Consider the following 19,777-nt stretch of genomic DNA (forward strand, 5'->3'; position numbering starts at 1 on the left):
CCGCCCATGTGTTCAAAGCTCTTATAGTTAAACACGGGACCAGAGAATAAATCATTGACGGTCACCATCGGATGCAAGGACGCTTTGCGCTGGTTCGCAGCCTTCGGCACAGCCCATGGAATGGTCAAGTGCCAGAAGTCAGGAATAAAGCACTGCTTCCTTACACCTCAGTGCTGTTATGATGCCTCGGCTGCCTACCGGGTTACCCTGGGGGCTGGAATTTAAAGGTGTGAACGTTTCAGCTGCTGGCCCCAGTTGCAGCACTCATAGGTGGCTCTTTGTTCCTGGAATCCGTCTGTTTGATTTTGTACTCAGACTGCAGGGCGCCCAAGCTATTTTTCTGTTTGACTTTAAAGCATGGCGCGGGCTCTGGGGACTGTGGCAGGGCTGCAAATTCCTGTTGAATTAGGTGTGAGAACTTCGCCACTCTCGCAGGGATGCAGGTTTTTATTTCAGAAAAGCACCAGTCCGAGGCCTCCTTGCAGGTTCTTGTGCCCTTGTCCCTAAAAATGAGGCATAGCAGCCATTGACGCTCCATGTCCAATTTGGGGCAGCAGCATGGTAGATGTAACCAGGATTCCTTATGGCAACAACATAGCCGACAAAAGGCTACTCCATCCTTTCGGGCCCATGCTGAGTTGAAGTACGGGATCCTGAGTGCAATGAGCAGCATAAACTGGATTTTCATGCGTGCCTGAGCTGAGAGTGCCTCTCATAGGTATTGTTGGGCTTTCCTCCGGATCTAGGACGCATCCAGTGTCATTGTGTTTAGGTTGTAGCAGAGTGCGGCCCGATCCTTTTCATAAGAAATGGCCTACACCTGTCGCTTCACTGCATTTGTCCAGGCAGATAGTGGAATCTCGAGTAAGGGCAGGCTCTCTGCTTCAATCTCCAGGTTCCCAATAGCTTGGCCCAGCTTGAAATGCCAGGGGGAATCCACTTCCCTGAAGATCAATCCCAATTGATGTTTGCGGGTGTTATCCGAGGATTAAAGGACCCTTATGCAGTACTTAATTAAGACCCCCTGTAGTACCAGACCGGGTCTGCAAAGGCCAAGTTTCAGCCGTAGGCTGGCATTCCTGGCTTGTCTGGGCATCTGCATCACTGCCTTATAGGCTTTTATCTGGACCGCTGCTATAAATTGATCCAGGGCTCCTGGAAAAGCCAGGTGGCCATACTTGATGGCCGGAATTAGTTTTGCCTTGAGGACTGTCAGCATTGACTCTGCTGTTGGACTTGTCAGGCGTTGGCTTCATTGCCTCAGTGTGGAAATTTCTCAATTGGTCTTCGTGCTTTATATGAATCTCCGGGGTAGCCCTCTCTGATAGCCAGACCCCAAAATAGTTTTAGACTGATGTTGTCCCTATTTGATGGTCTCCGAGTTGCCAGGTAACTTGCCTTTTGTGAGGGTATTTGCCAAATACAACTATCTTGGTTTTGGTCTGATTGACTAACAGTCTGTTTAACTTATTGTACCTATGAAGCTCGTTTAGGGCTCTCTGAAGACCCACCCTAGTATGGTCAATTACTACTGTGTTGTCGGCGCAATGGAGGGTTGGGAGCCTCTCCTAGCCCACTCTCAGGCCATTAAGCTGGCTTCTTTCAGGGCGTTCCCCATGTCCGTGGTGTAAAGATTGAATAGTAGGGGGGCCAAACCACAGCTCTGGTTGAGCCCATTGTTGGTTTCAACTCTTGATGTGACTGCTGTGAAGCTTATTTTGACCTGAACCCATGTCCCCTCGTAAAGAGCTATGACCGCCTTCAAAAGCTTAGAGGGGATCCCCCAGGCTGTCAGTTTTCCCCAAATCCTGCCTCGGTCTACCCTGTCAAAGACTGTGCTATAATCTATGAAGCAGCAAAACAGAGGCGGTGCTATCCTTTAACCGCTTGTTTGGAGAGAGAGGCCAGCGCAATGATGTTGTCCATTGTTGAACTGTTTGCCCTGAATACTGACTGGTGGAGTGGGAGGATTTCATTTTTATTTGCCTATTCCTCCAAGTCCTTAAGTAGTATTTGGGCATATGCCTTGGTTTCTTGATCAAGTAGCACGACGAGCCTGTAGTTGGCAGGGTTCTTATGGATGGGGAATAACATTGATCCTTTCTATGACTGCAGCATTATTGCTGCCATGAACGCATAGTTAAAAGTGGGGTCAGGATTGGGACTAAGAGTGACTGAGCTAGTTTTAATACTGGGGCAGAAATAAATTGGGCCCTGGAGCGCCATCGTTTCTCATTGCCATGATGATCTTCGTTATCTTGCCTTCTGTAAAAAAAGAAATTTAAAAAGCACCTTGGGTGGTCTCAGGGCCTGCTTCCTGTGCACTCTTAATGAGGGGTTCCATTCTTGCCCTACGTCCAGGACATTCTTAATAGTGAGCTCGTCTTCTAGAGAATCTTTTGTGTACAATCCTTTCATGTACTTTTCCCACTTGTTTCCTGCTAGGCCGTTCCCTTTTGTCGGGCTTTGGGTGTCCCACTGGTTAATATATTTCCATAGTTAGGAGTGTTTTTTTCTTTCATCAAAGAGAACACTTGGAGCTATTTCTCTTCAATAAGCTTACTTTTGTGCTCCCATGCTTTCTACCTATATGCTGTCCTCAGGGCAGCTATAGGGATCGCCTCCAGCAGTGTACCTCCTTTCTTTTTTGCCTTGAGCACTTTCCTGAGGTCACATTTACATTGAATTAGTCACTTCAGTGGGTGTAGCTCGTGAAATGATGATTCTGGTCTAGGTCTCTTGTTTTTGCGATGGACCTCCCCCAGATTCTGCTGTAGTTCTCCTGTGAGGGCTTCCCAATGACTTATTACCTTCAATGGAGATCCTGTCTCTGGACGTGCTTCCCTCGTTGCTACCCACTCTGACAGTTTGGTTCTGAGATTGGCAGTCCATTTTATTCTTTGGAGGACTCTGAATAGCTCTTCTCCTGTGGGTTCACCTATTGCTTGCTGATGAGCTGCTGGTTGCGTTGCTAGATGAAGAGAGGTGCGCAGTGGCCTGTGGTCGCTTTCACCTCTATCATCGACTGCAAAGTCACCCAGCTTGTCAGCCAACCTCTTTTTGAGTAGAATGTAATCAATTGTAGATAGATTCTTAAAGGTCGGTTGGGGGCGCCATGAGGGGGGAGCATGGTTTTTTAATAAAATGTGTGTATTGTAGCTTAACATTATTAAGAAGAGAGAGCAGGGGCCCACCCTGTTACCATTTCTGTGCCAGTCTAGTGCCTGATCCAAGCCTCTCGTATTGAAATCTCTGGCGATGATCACATTATGATGTTCAAATTGAACTAATACTTCTTCCAGTGTGCGGATGAAGGTTTCCGTAAAAGATTGCATTTGACTTTGCACTGGATTAATATAGCAGTTTATTAGCAGCAGGCAAAGAGGATGACGATTCGCCCAGAGCCCCTTGATTATCGAGACTTGTAGCTCAGGAGATTTAACGCTTATTTCTGCAGTTTTGAATTTGTGGGCATGGCTTAGGAAGACCGAGAGGCCTCCTGGCGAGTGGCCAAAGATATTCTTTTTCATGGCAGCTACATGAAGTTCATTAAAGTAGACTAAAGGTGTCATTGACATTGCCCAAGTTTCCTGGAAGCACACTATGTCTCCCTTTGAGAGACAGTCCTGTATTTTCTTGTCCCTAGGGATTTTACTTAGACCTGCCATGTTCCAAGAAATTAGTGTTAGTTGTTGTAGGTAATCAAAAAATTCCCCCACTTTCTGTTCTTCGCAGAAGAGTCTTTGTCTATTGTTAGGGATGCTGCTACCGGGATTCCTCTGTTGTTGCCTGCTTGGTCTGGCACATATTTACTCCACGCTGGTTGGCTCTACATGTAATGTGGATGTTTGACTGGGTGCATAGTCGTTCATGGATATTTCTGCCTCTTATTATGTGGCTATTTGTTCCTTGCAAAATTGATGGGGCACCCCTCCACTCATGGTAGGGGATGAGGACGTACGGGTATTTCGTGGAGCTGGGTAGTTATACATCTATACCCCAGCTGGCTAGCTGTTGCGATTCACCTAGGACAGCCAGTTGAAGATGCTGTTGTCTGAAACCCACTAAGGTGGAGCCACCGTGAGTATGCCCTTGTAACTTTCTTAATCTTACCCACTCTAGGTTTTCTGATTCGATTAGTGTCAAGGTAGCAGTGTGGCTAAATAGCCGAAGGATATTGTACCTGTTCAAGATGTCATAAGGGCCCTTGATGTGATACCTGGGGTTAAACACCACCTCATGGATTAGAGGCATCTTTTGGCCTAGATGCGTCCATTGAGTGCCTACCCTCCACCTGTGCGAGGGTATGAGGGCCCAAATTTGAAGAGAGATGGTTGGTGATTCTGTACTGTGATCGATTTGCTGCTCCACTTGAAGTGCTAGCAAGACTTGTATCTGCTGCTCCCTCTGGGAGGGTGTGTTGTGCCTTTGCGGTCCATTCTTCGTCTCAGGTCTTATTAGGTTGGGTGCCCTGGTCTGTGTGCGGGCATCCACCTTTTCTGGGCTTGCTGCCAGTGCTTCATTCAATTCAGGGGCTGATGTTGGCCCAGTTAGTTGCTAGTGGGCTTGATGCTTGCTCTGTCTCTGTGGGTCCTCGCTCCCTTGGGAGTTTCCTTCCGTCGATGTCCGTGACTTGATCTTCTATTTGACATTGACGATGGGGTAGAGTGGTCTTGCATTGTCTTTTCCCTCAGTGCTGCGACTATTCAGCATTGTCGGCATGATTCATCTTCTTTTTACTTTCGACCTTATCACTTGTGTTTTGTAACTTCTTCTTTGCCCTCCTGGAAAGGGGGTGCTTCTGCCCTCGCTCCTACTACCCCCTCAGTTTTCTTGATAAGTGCCTCCCCTTCACGTGTGCTGGCAAAATGTGGGCGGATGGGAACTTCTTTCCCTTTCCTCCTTCTCAGGGTTTCCAGGTTTTTTTTGCTTCTATGTCCTTTCTTAGTCGCCTTCATATCTGGGCTTGAGGCTCGGCTATATTCGCCTTGTAGATCCGGTGGAGATTTGCTCCCTGCTGTTCGCCTAGGATATCCACTAGTTTGTTGTTCGTGGTTCCCCCTTACCCCTGGATAGCGCTACCATGTCCCCTAGTATTTCAGGCAGCTTGGCTCACCTATCTATGATGACTGCACACGAGCACGAATAGGCCAACACAGCGCACCTGTTCCTGCTTTCCCTGCCCACAAGAACACCAAGCCAAATCTGGGTGATGCTATCGATCTTGGAAGGATGAAAGGTGAAGTTGGGCGTTCCACTGCGTTTACAACATGTCGGAGGCTATTAGAGACAGATCTTCACTGCAGGTGCTCACTCGCCAGGCTATCTGCACTTGAGCATTACAGGACCAGGCTGTTGTTGGGACTCGGTTGTGACACATGACAGTGTTAAGTTCCATGATAGCTGTAACTTACAGGTTAGGAATCGGGTGCTTCCTCACTGCATCAATTTCAAATAAACTTCAACTCTCCTTTGCAAGGAAGGAGGCTAAGATGATCTCCGATCTGCTGCTCTCCAGTCCCATTATGAATGGGCATAGTGCCACTTTAAAGTGGCAATAATCACCCACATATCCCGGCCTGCACCCCGTTACTAGTGGATTTCTTTCCTGCCTACACTGCGCTTAAAAAGCCCACCCTTCAACATAAAAAACATTCTTCTCTTTAAACTGAAAGCCACCTTTCAGAGAGTCCGAGGCACCAATTAATTATTTAACAGCCGCACCGCATTTGTCATTGATCAAGGAGTCTGGTGTTCTACGAGCAAACAAACGCCACCGGTTTCATGCATTCCAATCAAATAACCGAGCCAAGGGCGGTCTTTTCCTTAAGGCGAAGTCAACCATGAAAATAAAATGTAACTATTTCAAGTGGTTTTAAATAAATTACACTTTTCAATGCGCCTTAACCGAAGTAATCGCTCTCGCAAGAGCAGAAATGCAACGGATTGTGATCGCGAAAGTGAAAATGACATTTCAGGTAGGGGGTCGCTAAGCACCACAATAATTATGTACTTGAACTTTGAGGGCAAAACACTTGCCTGGACAAATCTTTTAACATCAACATTGCTTACCGTATCCGACAACAGCATTCTGCATAGGTTAGGCCTGGAACTCCAGGCACACTGCTGAGCTGTCTACCGGTATCCACACTAGACTTCAGTCAGGCATAGTGACCACACCGTCATCCGCTTCAATCAACACGCATGCACAGACGTCACCCAATGATTACACTGACACTTTCTTTGTGGGTGAAGAACTGCTGCAGGTTTATTTCATACAACATAGTATGACAATAAAATTGGGTTATCTTACGGGCGATCCAGGGCAAGCAGCCCCTAGCTGCTCCGCCCGCCTGGTGAGCCAGCACACACGGTGGGTCGATGCCCGGCAGTGTGGCACATAATTATTTTCAGATCATCCACTGGGTCACGTGATCTGTCTCCTACTCCCGCCCCTTCTGACAGGGGCGGAGCGTGTTGTGGCACACCCCCGGTTGGTCAGGCCCCCCAACCGCCCGAAGGACTAACGGGGCGCCGTCGCGGTCTTCCCAGAACCCCCTTCGGCTCCTGGACCTTGGCTCGGGCACCCTTACTGTGCCAGACAGGGGTACCCTTACTGTACCGCCTGTCGCAGAGCTACCCTTACTGTACCCGTCTGCATCCAGATCGCCCTGTAACTCCGCCTGCAACGCAAAAGAAAACATTAAAACATTCCAATAACGCGCTGTCTCCGCCGCGCAGGGTAAGCGGAAAGGGTGGGAATACGCGTGTCCGAGCTGGAGCGGCGCGCAGAAAGCAGAGGAGGAACTGGGCGAGAGGGCCGCCTAAGTAGGGGGGCTAGCCTCGCCCCCCACCCCCAACGGCCCGCCTCCACCTACACACTATTGGGAGGTCTCCTCCCTGGGCGTAGCCTCGCGCGCGAGGCAGAAGAGGGGGAAGGCTGCGACGGGCGGCCACTAGAGAGCTGCCCTGCTGATGTCCCACTGCGTGGGACGCGGGCAGCGGCATAGTGACCACACCGTCATCCGCTTCAATCAACACGCATGCACAGACGTCACCCAATGATTACACTGACACTTTCTTTGTGGGTGAAGAACTGCTGCAGGTTTATTTCATACAACATAGTATGACAATAAAATTGGGTTATCTTACGGGCGTTCCAGGGCAAGCAGCCCCTAGCTGCTCCGCCCGCCTGGTGAGCCAGCACACACGGTGGGTCGATGCCCGGCAGTGTGGCACATAATTATTTTCAGATCATCCACTGGGTCACGTGATCTGTCTCCTACTCCCGCCCCTTCTGACAGGGGCGGAGCGTGTTGTGGCACACCCCCGGTTGGTCAGGCCCCCCAACCGCCCGAAGGACTAACGGGGCGCCGTCGCGGTCTTCCCAGAACCCCCTTCGGCTCCTGGACCTTGGCTCGGGCACCCTTACTGTGCCAGACAGGGGTACCCTTACTGTACCGCCTGTCGCAGAGGTACCCTTACTGTACCCGTCTGCATCCAGATCGCCCTGTAACTCCGCCACAGCTCTGGGGAGGCTACCGTCGCTGCCAGAGCCCCCCTTCCTCCCTTCGCTGTTTATAGGTGCCCTGCCCCTGCGAGCCAGCTTTTAGTGGGCTAAATAATGGGTCCTGTTCTGTAACCGTAAATATACGGCATTCATTTGCAACATTACTCAGAAGCCCAGGGCAGACTAACAAAGAATGTCTTTAGGCCCCAATGCCGCTTAGCTTAGACGTGACTGGAGTTCCTAGCTTTCTTAGCGATGCCACTGCAGATCTACCTAACGTAATTATGGGAAGATCTAGCACCTGCATATGGAGCCAGAACCGAACCTTAGCTGAATTCGTCAATCCATCGATTCCCTTCATATCCTAGCACTAGGGTGTTAACTTCCACTTTGTCTACAAAGGTGATGTGTATTCTTTTTTCATGACTCCGGATAAAGCCAATATGACTGACTGAGCTGCCGAAGCTACATCGCTCAGCTCGAGGACCCCACATTTTGTGAACGTTTCCCACCTCCCTGGCTCCAAGGAAAGGATGGGCGAGAAGAGCAACACCTAAATTTGGTTCTCAGGCTGGAAAATATGGCATCGGTAACAAGGCATTGGTGAAATAGGCGCTTATGGACCTGCAATCCTATTAAGATTTTTCAATTGGCCAAATTAGGTGCCACCTGGCTTGGAATTGTGTTCCCAACAGCTGCAGCACAATAAGCAGGGTGAAGGTAACGTGTGAGTTAACCACTTCACCTACGTATATAAACACAAGCTGACATCCCGGTTACCTAAATTTGCTTCCTTTCACATCGTATTAGTCTATTGTTTACTACAAACTGGCCCATATCTTAGCAACATCTCCTCGTTTTAGCCTCTCTACTTGAAAATTAGGTTACCTTAAATTTCTATCAAATAATTTGTTGTGAGCCCCTAGTTATGATTTCGTTCATATCCCCATAATTGGCAGTGTCTCTATCTTGCCAATGCCTCGGTCACGTCCGCCTGAAATCATGACAATACATCTGGCTTTTCCGCTAGCCTTGCCCATTAACCTGTCAAATGTCAGTGGAGAGCAGCACATCTCTGGTCATGCTTATTTCAGAAGGTGATAAGCCCTTGTCATTACTAGAAAGTTTAAGTGCAAAATTCAAGAGGTATGGTCGCTCTCTGCTCTCTCAATTATTACCATGTAGATGAGGGCATGCCATTCCCGGGTGTCTGGTTGAAGTATGCACAGGTAATTGACACTCATTCTGGGGTGTCTGGTTGCAGTATGCACAGGGCATTGCCACTCTCCCACGTGCAGTGCTGTGCACCGTTTGAAGTAGTTCATCAGATTCGGCCAGCCACCCCCCTAGGTGGAGGCTTGCACTCCCAAACTTCTGCTCGTGTAAAACCCGGCCACACCTCCAGTTCAGTGAAATTTAGTAAGTCACGACACTGACAACCCCAGGGGCCAAATACTGGGCTGTGTAAATGCGGCCCGATACCACCATGAACAATTAGCTTGGAGTGGGTGGGCAATAACCTAGGCTGGCTGAAGGCAAAAACCTTTGACCCTCACTCCTGGCAAGATGTGCCACCGCAAGTAGCACAAAGACTTATCCAGCCCCAGCGCGTGTCCGAGCTGGAGCGGCGCGCAGAAAGCAGAGGAGGAACTGGGCGAGAGGGCCGCCTAAGTAGGGGGGCTAGCCTCGCCCCCCACCCCCAACGGCCCGCCTCCACCTACACACTATTGGGAGGTCTCCTCCCTGGGCGTAGCCTCGCGCGCGAGGCAGAAGAGGGGGAAGGCTGCGACGGGCGGCCACTAGAGAGCTGCCCTGCTGATGTCCCACTGCGTGGGACGCGGGCAGCGGCAATCTCGTGACTAATTTGCGGCGCAATCCAAGAAATTAAACAAAACAGTAGTCTTCAAGACATACCCAAAGCTGCTGTCCCTTCGCGCATGCGTAGATGAAACGTACAAGTCGGAAATTTGACGCGCTTCGGAACGACAGCACAGTGAGTAGTGCCTTTCCCCCGAGCATCATCACCCATAATTCGCATAACAATTACAACCTACCTACAACAATATGCAAGGTTTGAATGAATCGCATCAGTAACGGAGTTTTTGCTTAACTTCGCAGTCGCATAGTGGGCGAAACTACGCCCGCGGTGCGGAGTTTACCACCCACACTTACTTGTGACCCTTAAGTGTGTTGGCCCAATAAGTTTGTTCTGCTCTGTGTCCTTTTCTTGATGTTGAGACGGCTTCTTTTTAAGCGCCAGGCTTGGCAATCCTGTGGGAGAGTGTTTAATTTTCTGCTCCCACCTCCTTCCCTTCTTCACACCTTCAATGGTCCCCTCTTGGGCCTATGCAGCTGAGGAGTGGCTTCTGTTAGATGACTAGCACCTTGTTTTTGGGCCGCGATGAGTCAGGTGAGCAGGTCTTCTTCCAGTTTGGGTGTGGGGCCCGAATTCTCCCTCCGTTATTTTATGTTGTTTTTCCGGCTGGTCCAGCTGCCTCTTTAGGATGGCCGCTGGTGACTGTGAGTGAGGTACATTAGGGAGCAAAGTGGGGCACCCCAGGTCCCATAAGCTGCACCCAGACTATCCGAGCTGCCTCCGTGGCCAGTGCTTTAAATGGAAAAAAATAAGTGCAGGTACTCACCAAAAGGAGCAGTGGGCGGAGTTTAGGGAGGTGCTAAGGTGGGACAAGGGGCGGGGTTAGCTTTTTGACTTTGCCAAGGTTGTATTCACAAAATCTGCATGCATTGTTACAATGTCGGATGTATCTGTCCATTAGTTATCTCACTAATAACTATATATATGGCACTTACTGATAAGTGTTTATTACTACCCAAAGTAGCCTTTTTTAGCATCCTTAAAATAAGAAAAGATTGAGGAAATAACAGCGAGGTTCTAAATATATGCCTTCTTGTTTGCAGGCTGGTTCCTTGCAGCAGGGTCATAACTCACTAAGCTATATTACAAGGATCTTAACTTTTGACCTGCAGGTAACACAAGGTTCTATGCAACAAAAACAGTAATGTTTTGATTTGTTCTGCATTCCGTCCATCAATTGTGTGTCTTTTGCTCAGTTTGTACAGCACACACTATACATGGTAGTTATTTATCAATATAACCATAAAGGAAATGTGGCTTCATCAAATGTCATGCTGTGAAGAAAGGCGCAGCAAGATACTGTAAGGTGACCAGTGGAAGCTCCATAGTTTCTTTTGTGAGTTCGTATGCGTTTGGAATGTGTTTAATAGTATGTGTGCATGGTGTGTGTGTCTACCGATGGAATGTGTGTGCTGTGTGTGCGTGCTTGTGGTTTTCGCAAGTGTTTGCGTGTGCGTGCTTGGGCATGAATCTTTGGTGCATGTACATCTGTGCAGTATGTACTCATCCATGTCTGTGCATTATGGTTTGTGTGCATGTATCCGTTACTGTGTTGTGTGCATCACTACTGTGTTTGCCTACGGCGCATGTCTATTTGTGGAGTGTGTGTTTTATTTGTGCAACAGTGAAATCGAGCATTTCATGAACATTTGTTTTAAAAAAAAATGTTAGTAAAATTGAAGGGTATCCGAAGAGTGTGTTCTTCCGAGTGAGCTGTGTTCATTCCTGTGACTCATTCTGAAACAGCAGCCAGAGTTCAGTGCCTTCCTCCAGCAACTACTTGTTTTATCAACGACGTACACCAACACTTGGCCCTTATCCGATATAAAGAAACACGTTTCGTAATTTCGAAGCTGTGCCTCGTCGTCCCTCTATGTGAGTGTACTCATTCTGGAAGGAGTTACTGTTACTCGTATGAGGCATTATTATACTTTACAGAAAGAACACATTTCACAACAAGATAGAGTTTTAGAATGAAGAGGGAATATAGATCAAGCTGAAATGGTAGCCAGTGAAGCACTTGCTTAATAAGTGCTGAAGAACGGTGCCCTCCGGTGGATCATACACCCAGGGCAGGCCAGCGAGGCCTGTACCCGGGAGGGGTCCGAGGCTGAGACGGGCAGGCCAGCTAGCACCTGTCTTCAGGTGCGCTTTATGGGCCGCTGTTAGATAACACTCAGTGGACATCACTCCCACAGCCATAAACCCACTTTTAAATGACACGCTGCTGGAATATTCAATCCTGAACAGTGCGTCCCACCACCACCCTTTTGATTTTACAGCCCCCCATCAGCCCCACTGTGAAAAGAACAATGGATAAGATAACCACTCTTCAGACCCCCCACCCCTTCTCTGATGACTTCCAACGCAGCTAACGCTGGTTCCTGGTGACAAGAGCTCCTGTGATTAATTCCGTGCAGTGCTTGTTAAAGGTGCTGCAGAGGTATCAGTGGAGGGATAAAGGAAGCGCTGCCTGGGTAGAAGTCAGGTCCTGAGTACCGGTACTCTCTTCGTTCTAGAAAAAAGTGCCGGTACTCAGTACCAGTGAGTACCGGCCCATTTAAAGCACTGTCCGTGGGGATTACCGGGAGCACTCACTCAGTGGCAGCACTCTAAGGCCACCACGCTCACTCTGCCCCAATTGCTCTGGAACTCCTTCACCTTATTGGGGCCAGCAGGACCTCATCGCCGATTTTCTCCCTCTGGGTCTGCGCTAGGATCTCCTGCCCAGGGACCAGAATTTGCCTGTTTCCCGTAAGCTGGGCTGTGTTGAGGCCCGGCCGCGCCCGGCCGTGGGCTTGATTGTCTACTGACCCCCAAGAAGCTCGGCAATGGGCAGCTGTGTTTGGGGAGCCAGAGGTCGGACATCGCAGGCAGGAAGCTGCGAGCTACTGCGATATGCTGCTCCTCCTCCTCTGACAGCATTCGGTGTGTGTGGCGCCACATGTGATGTCCTCCCGCACCTCTCAGGTAATAAGTGGGGAAGGCGTCAGCAGCAAAGCCCGGTCTCAGCAGTAGCAGTCCTCTTCACTGGCTACAGTGATGTCCTGCGGTGGCAATATCAGTCTCCGGGCTGATCTCCTTGCAATAGTGTCCTCTGACAGTTGCGGAGGCCAGGATGATTACACCTTCTCACTCAGCAGTGATTTGCTCCTTTTTAGGTCTCGGCTGGCGAAGGCAACGCGCATGCGCTGCTCTCGTCATACGAGAGCTTCTTGGAATCAATACAGATTCCAAAGCTCTCGAAGGCGGATTGAAGCCCCGCCCATCTTTTTGATTGGTTCGCATGCAAAACGCGGGCTTCTCATTGTAAAGGAGGCTTCTTAGTCCCTTCTTGCTGCCGCCTTGTCTCCTTTTGGCCACGCCCACCGGGATTTGATCTTTTACCGGCGGCATGACACTCTCCCCTTCATTACTCCTTAAGCACTTTTTTTTGTCACTCAGCTTTGGCAAAGTCAGCCGCGTGTTTACTTTCGCATCGCGCTTTCACTTTAAGTGAAAGCGCGATGCGAAAGTAAACATGAGGCTGACTTTGCGGTACCGCGCTTGTTTTACTTGTGCAGGACCGTGTGTCCCGGAGTCATTTGTGTCATGGGGCCCCATAACAACCATAAAAATCAGGCTTTCCTCTGCACTCCTACCTTCCGACCCACTCTCTACCAATTTCAACCCTCCCTACTGAACCTTTATCCCTTCCCAGATTATGCTGTGCATGTCAGCTTCGTGTACAGCCTACATAAAACACTTTACAGATCGGTGACAACAGTTAACTTCCTCGGTTGGCATTGCGACCAGAGAGGGAGGGAGGCTGTGGCAGGCATGGTGAAAGTGCTGGAGCAGAGTTTTCTGTTGAAAATTTATTGGGTTTTTAAGCTCCGGTTTGTCTATATGTCGAAAATTAAAAATATTAATTTGTAACGTTAATTATTTGTTTTGTGTGAAAATTCTAATTAACCAACACGAACTAACAAGAGAAATTACACGTGGGAATGCATATATGTTGCTTAATAATAATGTGCAGGTTTAATTAAATGAATGTTGCTAAGTGCTGTTTGTTTTAAAGCACAAAACGCTTTTGAAATAACGTGTACTAATGCTTTTCTGTGTTGCAAAGGCTAGATAATTACATACACATAAGGGTATTAGTGGGGTTAACACTGTTTAATCACTATGCTGTGGTAACGTTGTTTTTGTCTCTTTTAATTAAGATGGTCTGTTTTGGCCTGTCATAAAATGGCTGCCGTTTAAAGCCTGTACTCGAGTGATCGAATTTTGATGAGAGGGCCTTGCTGAACATGGTCGAGAGTCATCTGACCACAGTCTTCGCCTGGTTTAAAAGTTTTCCGTGAGGACAGCAGCTCTGGGCGTGAGTCCAAGTAACCTTGGAGGACAAGGGAGCCACAATGAACTTTGTGATTACAGTGGTGGTTCCGAGGAAATGTGTACGCGAAAGAAACATTTGCAAAACTCGAGTTTCCTTCTTCCGTCTTTTTATTTTTGTGATTTTTCTGAGCGGAGATTTTGCAAATGTAGCGATGCTACATCCTTTCCTGCTCGCTCTGCTCAGCGGTTCAGCGGATATTCAGAACATTTTATGTTACTTTAATTTGTAAGATTTCCTATAAGTATTGTTAGCCTAGAGAGGGTCTAAGGCCACTTCTTCCCAAACCTGCGTTGGTGAGGATCGATGCTGTGAGGACGGCGACTCGGGAGACTTCTACTGAGAGACCTGTCCTGACCCATTCCTGACATTTAGCTAGAATAGGTAATTATGAGAATAATGATTTACTTTGATTGAATTTCTTTGAACTAATTTTAGATAAAGTTCCATTATTTTAAATACAGTGTTGGTGGTTATTTCTTGTCAATTATTGAGTACTCCATTTTGATTATTGTTGCTTAGATCATGACTCAGGACAGTATCAAACTGATCCTATTGGCCTCAGTGTAGATACAGGGGGCCTCATGTAGGTAGCCAAATACCGGTCGGTAACGGCCGATTTTCGGTAAATATGCCGTTACCGACCGGTATTCAGACAAGTGAGATGTAGGAGTCCAAAAACCACTTTTCGGTAAATATGAGGCGGTAAATACCGATTCATATTTACCGAATTCCAAAATACCGATTCAGATTTACCGAATACACAATTAACGCATCGGTAAATATGAAGTGGTAAATAAGTAGTGGTAAAAATTAAAATGACATGTAGGAGCACTCGGTAATTAAGAAATCCAAGAAAATCGGTAAATAAGAGTCGGTAATTAACACGGATTGAAAGCAGGTGGTAACCATCAACAGTGCAGATAAGCAATCCCAAAATGCAACAGCGTGGACAATATGGCCGCTATGTACGTCATTGCAAGGCGCCTACGTCTACAGGCAGCAGGACTGAGGGTTTGGCGACGGGAGGAACGCATCTACAGACAGCGCATCACACTATTCCAGCTGACTGATGCAGAGATACATGAGAGGTACAGGCTACACCCCGAAACCATCATGGACTTAATCAGGGACCTTCACCCACTCCTGGACCAGCCAATAAGAAGGGCGCACGCCATACCCCCACATGTGCAGGTGCTCTGCAGCCTACATCTGCTGGCATCCGGCAGTTATCAGGTGGTGACAGCTGCGGTGGGTGGGGTATCCCAGAGTTGCCTGTCACGTTTCTTCATGAAGTTCCTGGATGCCATGATGCAGAGAATGCACCACTACATAAGCTTCCCAAACACACAGGCTGCACTGCAGAAAACAAAAACAGACTTTTATCACATGGCACAGTTCCCCCATGTCATCGGCTGTATTGATGGTACACACATCCCAATCTGTCCACCAGCTGACACAGAGCACATCTACAGGAACAGGAAGTCCACCCACTCCATCAATGTGCAGGTGATCTGTGATGCAGGGAACATCATCACAGATATTGTTGCAAAGTTTCCTGGGAGCACCCACGACTCTTACATCTTCCAGAATAGTGGGATCTACACACGACTGAGTGCCGGAGAATTCGGAGAGGGATACCTGCTAGGTAAGTAACAGTGACGCCCCTTGAAACCTGCAAATCATAGTGTATAGAGGCATGTTACTGATGGTTCCCTTTTACTCATCTAGGCGACAGTGCATATGCATGCCGGTCATTCATCCTCACTCCCTACCTACACCCAGCAACCCAGAGTGAGAGACGATACAACGTGGCACACAAAACAACACGCAATGTGGTGGAGCGCACGTTTGGACTACTGAAGAGCAGGTTCCGCTGCCTGCACAAGAGCGGAGGCGCACGCCAGTACAAACCCATCACCTGCTGCAAGATTATTGCCACTTGTGCAATGCTGCACAACCTTGCCACGAAAAAAGGTACAGATGTGGAACTAACATATTTTGAGGACAACGAGGATGAGTCAGGCCAGCCAGAGGGCAACGCAGCTAGAGTGCCAACTGCAATCGATGGGAGAGAGAGACGGGCAGAGATCACATGCAACTATTTCTGAGTAAGTGAGGGGACACAGCGAGTTGTGAGAAGTCATGACGTAGTTTTAATGTGGCACCACGCCACGAACACATGAACAAGCCAATCTGGCAATATCCCATCTATACAAGGAGTATGTCCAGGGTTACGTCACCCAATGGGAAGTGGCTAAGCAGGGCTACATCAATGTTTGCGCATACGCGCTGCAGTGGTGGATTGCACGGCCTGTGCATCCTCACTAGAGCCAACCCCAAGCCGCCTGCTGCTCCTGCGTGATTCTGGGACGGGGGGTGTGATGCTGCTCCTGCTGCTGGTGTCGATGCTCTCCGCAGCATCCCCTGCAGCAGTTGTCGACGCCTGACTAGTCAATAGCACCCCTAGTGCACTTGTCACCTGCACCATCCCCCGAGACAGGTCGCTGCAGCACTGTGTTAGGCCCTCCTGCATCGTCACAGAGCGCCGGCACAGTAGAGAAGTCGCAGTTGCCAGACGGTTGAGTGCCCTGCTGGTAGTGTCCCTTCTCTGGCGTTCCCGGCGCCGTGCTTCGATGTCAGCATCTAATTTGCTGCACAACTGCTGGATTGACTGGGACATGTCCCGAATGCCCGCAGCCATGCCGCTAATGTTAATGTCCATGTTGACTAATGTTGTCTTCATCACCCGCATGTGCCTCTGGACTGACATGACTGCCTTTGATTGCAGGCGCTGTTGCTTCAACATTTGGCCCTCGAGACCCAAGAAGACACCATGGCCGTCAATGGGTGCTGGTGGACTCTGGACACGCGACCTGCGGCGCCCTCTTGCTCCCGTCTGTGCTGCCTGTGAGGTGTGGGGCACAGTGGCATGGCTACCTTCCTGGGGCCTGGTGCGGTCTTCTGGGCCCATGCTGTCGTCTGACGAGGTGTCTAAGGCTCGTAGCCTGGCTGCTGGACGCCTCCTCATTCTCACACCTGCAAGCGGAGATGTGGCCGGTGATTCGAACATGAGTGGCGATGCTGGCTCTGGTTGAGGTGATGCTGGCTCTCGGTGAGGTGATGCTGGCTCTGGGTGCGGCGAGGCTGGCTGTGTTGGTGGTGCGGCTGCCAGTGGGCCTGCTCCCTGGTCTGAACTTGTGCTGGCTAGAGGTGATATTTGTGGCCGGTGTGCCGTCTCTCCTGCAGCATGCCCTGTCCTGCATGATGTCACATCTGTGGACAGAAATACAACATTGGCTCAGTGTCCCCGAAGGGCTGCATTGCAAGCGTCACAATAAATCATTTCACATTCCAAAATGTCCTCTGTCTCCTTGTGCCTCGAGTGCGTGACATGCCTTGTTGCCCTGTAACATTTACGTCATGGTTAGTGTTACCCTGACTACATCTCCCGGAATGCATTGCCTGTCTGCACTGACACGTGTGGACTGCAGTGTGATTCTCGTTTCACAATGGGGGATGTGGGATAGGGGTGGGGGGGCTACATTGCTGTGCTTTCGTCTTACCTTGGTGTGTTGCGGCTCTGGCAGAGCTGTCGGCGTCCCCGAGGCCCACGACGCTCTCTTGCTCGATTGTGGCCGCCACCAGCTCCTCCAGTTCGGTGAGGGCAGGTGCCCTGTTGGTTCCACCTCCGGTCTGGCTGGCCTCCTTCTGGATGTCGCCCATCTTCCTCTTGGTTACAATCCTCAGGTCATACCAGCGCTTTTTGAGGACCTCAATGTCCCTGTGGGTCACTCCCACAGCATTGACCTGCGCCTGGATGGCCAGCCATATGTTGCGCTTTTCAGCCTCAGGCACTTGCAGGGACTGCCTTCCAAACAGCTTCTGGTGCTGCTTCACCACCTCCTCCACCAGCACCTGGAGTTCCTTGGGGCTAAATTTCAGCTTCCTCCTCCTTTCCCCTCCGTCTCTCTGTGTTCTCTGGCTGGACATGCTGTTCGTTTTCCCGCTCGCACAGGCAACGGCTCCCTGCCTCTCCTCTGCACTCAAAGCCTCTCCAGGGTCGGCTAATTATGTACACCTGCCTGGGTGTGGCCACTTCCTGGTTGGGTGGGCTGTCGTTGCACAGGATTAGCTGTTTCGTCAAGTCATGTGATTTTATTTACCGAATCCGTACATACCGATTCGGTATTTTCCGATTCGGTAAATACCACCTCGGTATTTTCCGATTCGGTAAATACCACCTCGGTATTTTCCGAATCGGTAAATACCACCTCGGTATTTACCGATTCGGTGAATTCCGATTCGTGATTACCGAATGTTACCGAATCGGTAACTGTTACCGAATTTTTACCTACATATAACTTACCGATTCTAATTTACCGATTCGGTACGGCTCGGTATTTAAGAACCGGTAAAATTTATTTACCTACATGAGGCCCAGGGTGTTTAGGAGTTTTCTCTCCACAGGTTCAGTGCTGATAGAGTAATCGAGTGTATGTTAGTGAAATGGGCCCAAGTGTATGATGAGTGCATGTGCGTGTATCTGTGAAATTACTCTATCCGTGGAAGTAGGGAGAATTTGTATGCCCTGATCTGCACCAATTTCCTGGTAGCAGAATTTGATGGTTTTGATTATTGTCTTGATCTGATTAGATTGCTTGTATATTGGCTTTTTGATTTATTGATTATTGATTGATGTTGGTGTATGTACTAATACTATATGTTGGAGTCGTCGTATTGAGTTCTATGTAGTGCTTCTGGAACTTGGGAGCTGGTAGCAGTTCCGTAGTAGGGCAGAGGGTAGTATATACTGCTCTCGGGAAAGACGGGATTGTTGGTCCTGTGTGTATACAGGAAAAACGTGTGACATTTGAAGTTGCGCGTCACATTGTCTGGGTTCGGAATCAGTGACATCGTCATATGTTACTATTAGAAATATATTTCTGGTATAAAAGGAGTGCGTATGGTAGCGAAGGTTATCTATGAAACTCTGGTCTTAAGTCCCAGGGATCCGTAAGGTTCACCGTTAAAGCTTATCGCGGGAGAAGTAATAGGTATTCTCTGAGCTTGTTTGAAGGACTGGGCAGAGGTAAGCTGCTTGGTTAACGTGTGTTATAATTCTGTAGCGGGACAGATTGTTCGCTGTTCTCGGGAAGGATTCTGTGTGTAAGTACTACATTTTTCTTGTATGAATGTGCGTGAATGTATGAGCATTTAATTGATTGTAAGACTCTTTGGAGCAGTCCTAGAGGAAACAGTTAATGAATGCATGATAGAAGGGCAGAGTAGAGGGATGTGCTACTGTGTCAACGAGAGTATTAATTCCGTACTGGAGCAGAAGTGAGTGCTGTTTCAGGGAAAGACGGGATTCTTGTGAAAAAGATTTTCTTTACTATTCTATGGTTAGCGAAGCAGACAATGGAGATGTTTATATGTTGTAACTAATAGATTTTGTAGAATTTGACGCAAAGTCTACTGAAAAGTTTTGTAAAGGAGGGGTAGACGAGTGACAGGAGACAGGAGAAGAAGCGACTGCAGCGACAGCTGACGTCAAACAGACCGCGCTCTGATTGGATATTGGATCAGAACAGTGTTTGCGCTGGGATTGGTGCGTTGGTGTGAGCCGCGCAAGGATTGGAAGGGGTACAGGGTGACGTTGACGCTCCAGGATTGGTGCGTTGGTGTGAGTCGCGCTGTTATTGGATGAAAAATCGTACTGTACAGTTGTATTACGGAAGGGATTAGAAGGGTTTGGTAAATGTTAAAATGTATTACCAAGAAGAGAAAAAGAAAAAATCATTGTTTGGAAAAATAAAACGATGGTTTGACAAGGATAAAGATGTTAAAACAAGAGAAGGTGAATTGTTACCTCCAACGAAAACGCCTGCATCCTTCATGGCTGCGAGATATGGGTATCATACCTGTATATGGTTGGAGAATTGGGTTAGGTATACTAAGGAAGATGGTGTCTTAGCATTCCCAGAACATGGTTCATTTAATCTGGCCG

At 48.7% G+C, this 19,777-nt stretch overlaps 1 protein-coding gene across 1 annotated transcript; it reads right to left on the reverse strand.

The window, feature by feature from the left end:
• Positions 1 to 238: 238 nt before the first annotated feature.
• On the reverse strand, positions 239 to 17,760 carry LOC146857189 (uncharacterized). The gene is made up of 3 exons (XM_085647022.1): positions 17,334 to 17,760; positions 16,839 to 17,043; positions 239 to 503 (listed from the first exon to the last, which is right to left on the reverse strand). Exons 1-3 carry the CDS (start codon positions 17,758 to 17,760, stop codon positions 239 to 241), a joined length of 897 nt encoding a protein of 298 aa, XP_085503148.1.
• Positions 17,761 to 19,777: the final 2,017 nt, after the last annotated feature.

This window comes from Triturus cristatus, chromosome 3_2 (genome assembly GCF_964204655.1).
Source record: "Triturus cristatus chromosome 3_2, aTriCri1.1, whole genome shotgun sequence".
Taxonomy (NCBI): Eukaryota; Metazoa; Chordata; class Amphibia; order Caudata; family Salamandridae; genus Triturus; species Triturus cristatus.

Coding starts and splice junctions, on each gene's coding strand:
- LOC146857189 (XM_085647022.1), bottom strand. CDS start 17,760: ATGTCCAGCCAGAGAACACAGAGAGACGGAGGGGAAAGGAGGAGGAAG. Junction 17,044..17,333: donor CAGAGCCGCAACACACCAAG/GTAAGACGAAAG, acceptor TTCTGTCCACAG/ATGTGACATCATGCAGGACA. Junction 504..16,838: donor GAGCCAGCATCGCCACTCAT/GTTCGAATCACC, acceptor CCTCATTTTTAG/GGACAAGGGCACAAGAACCT.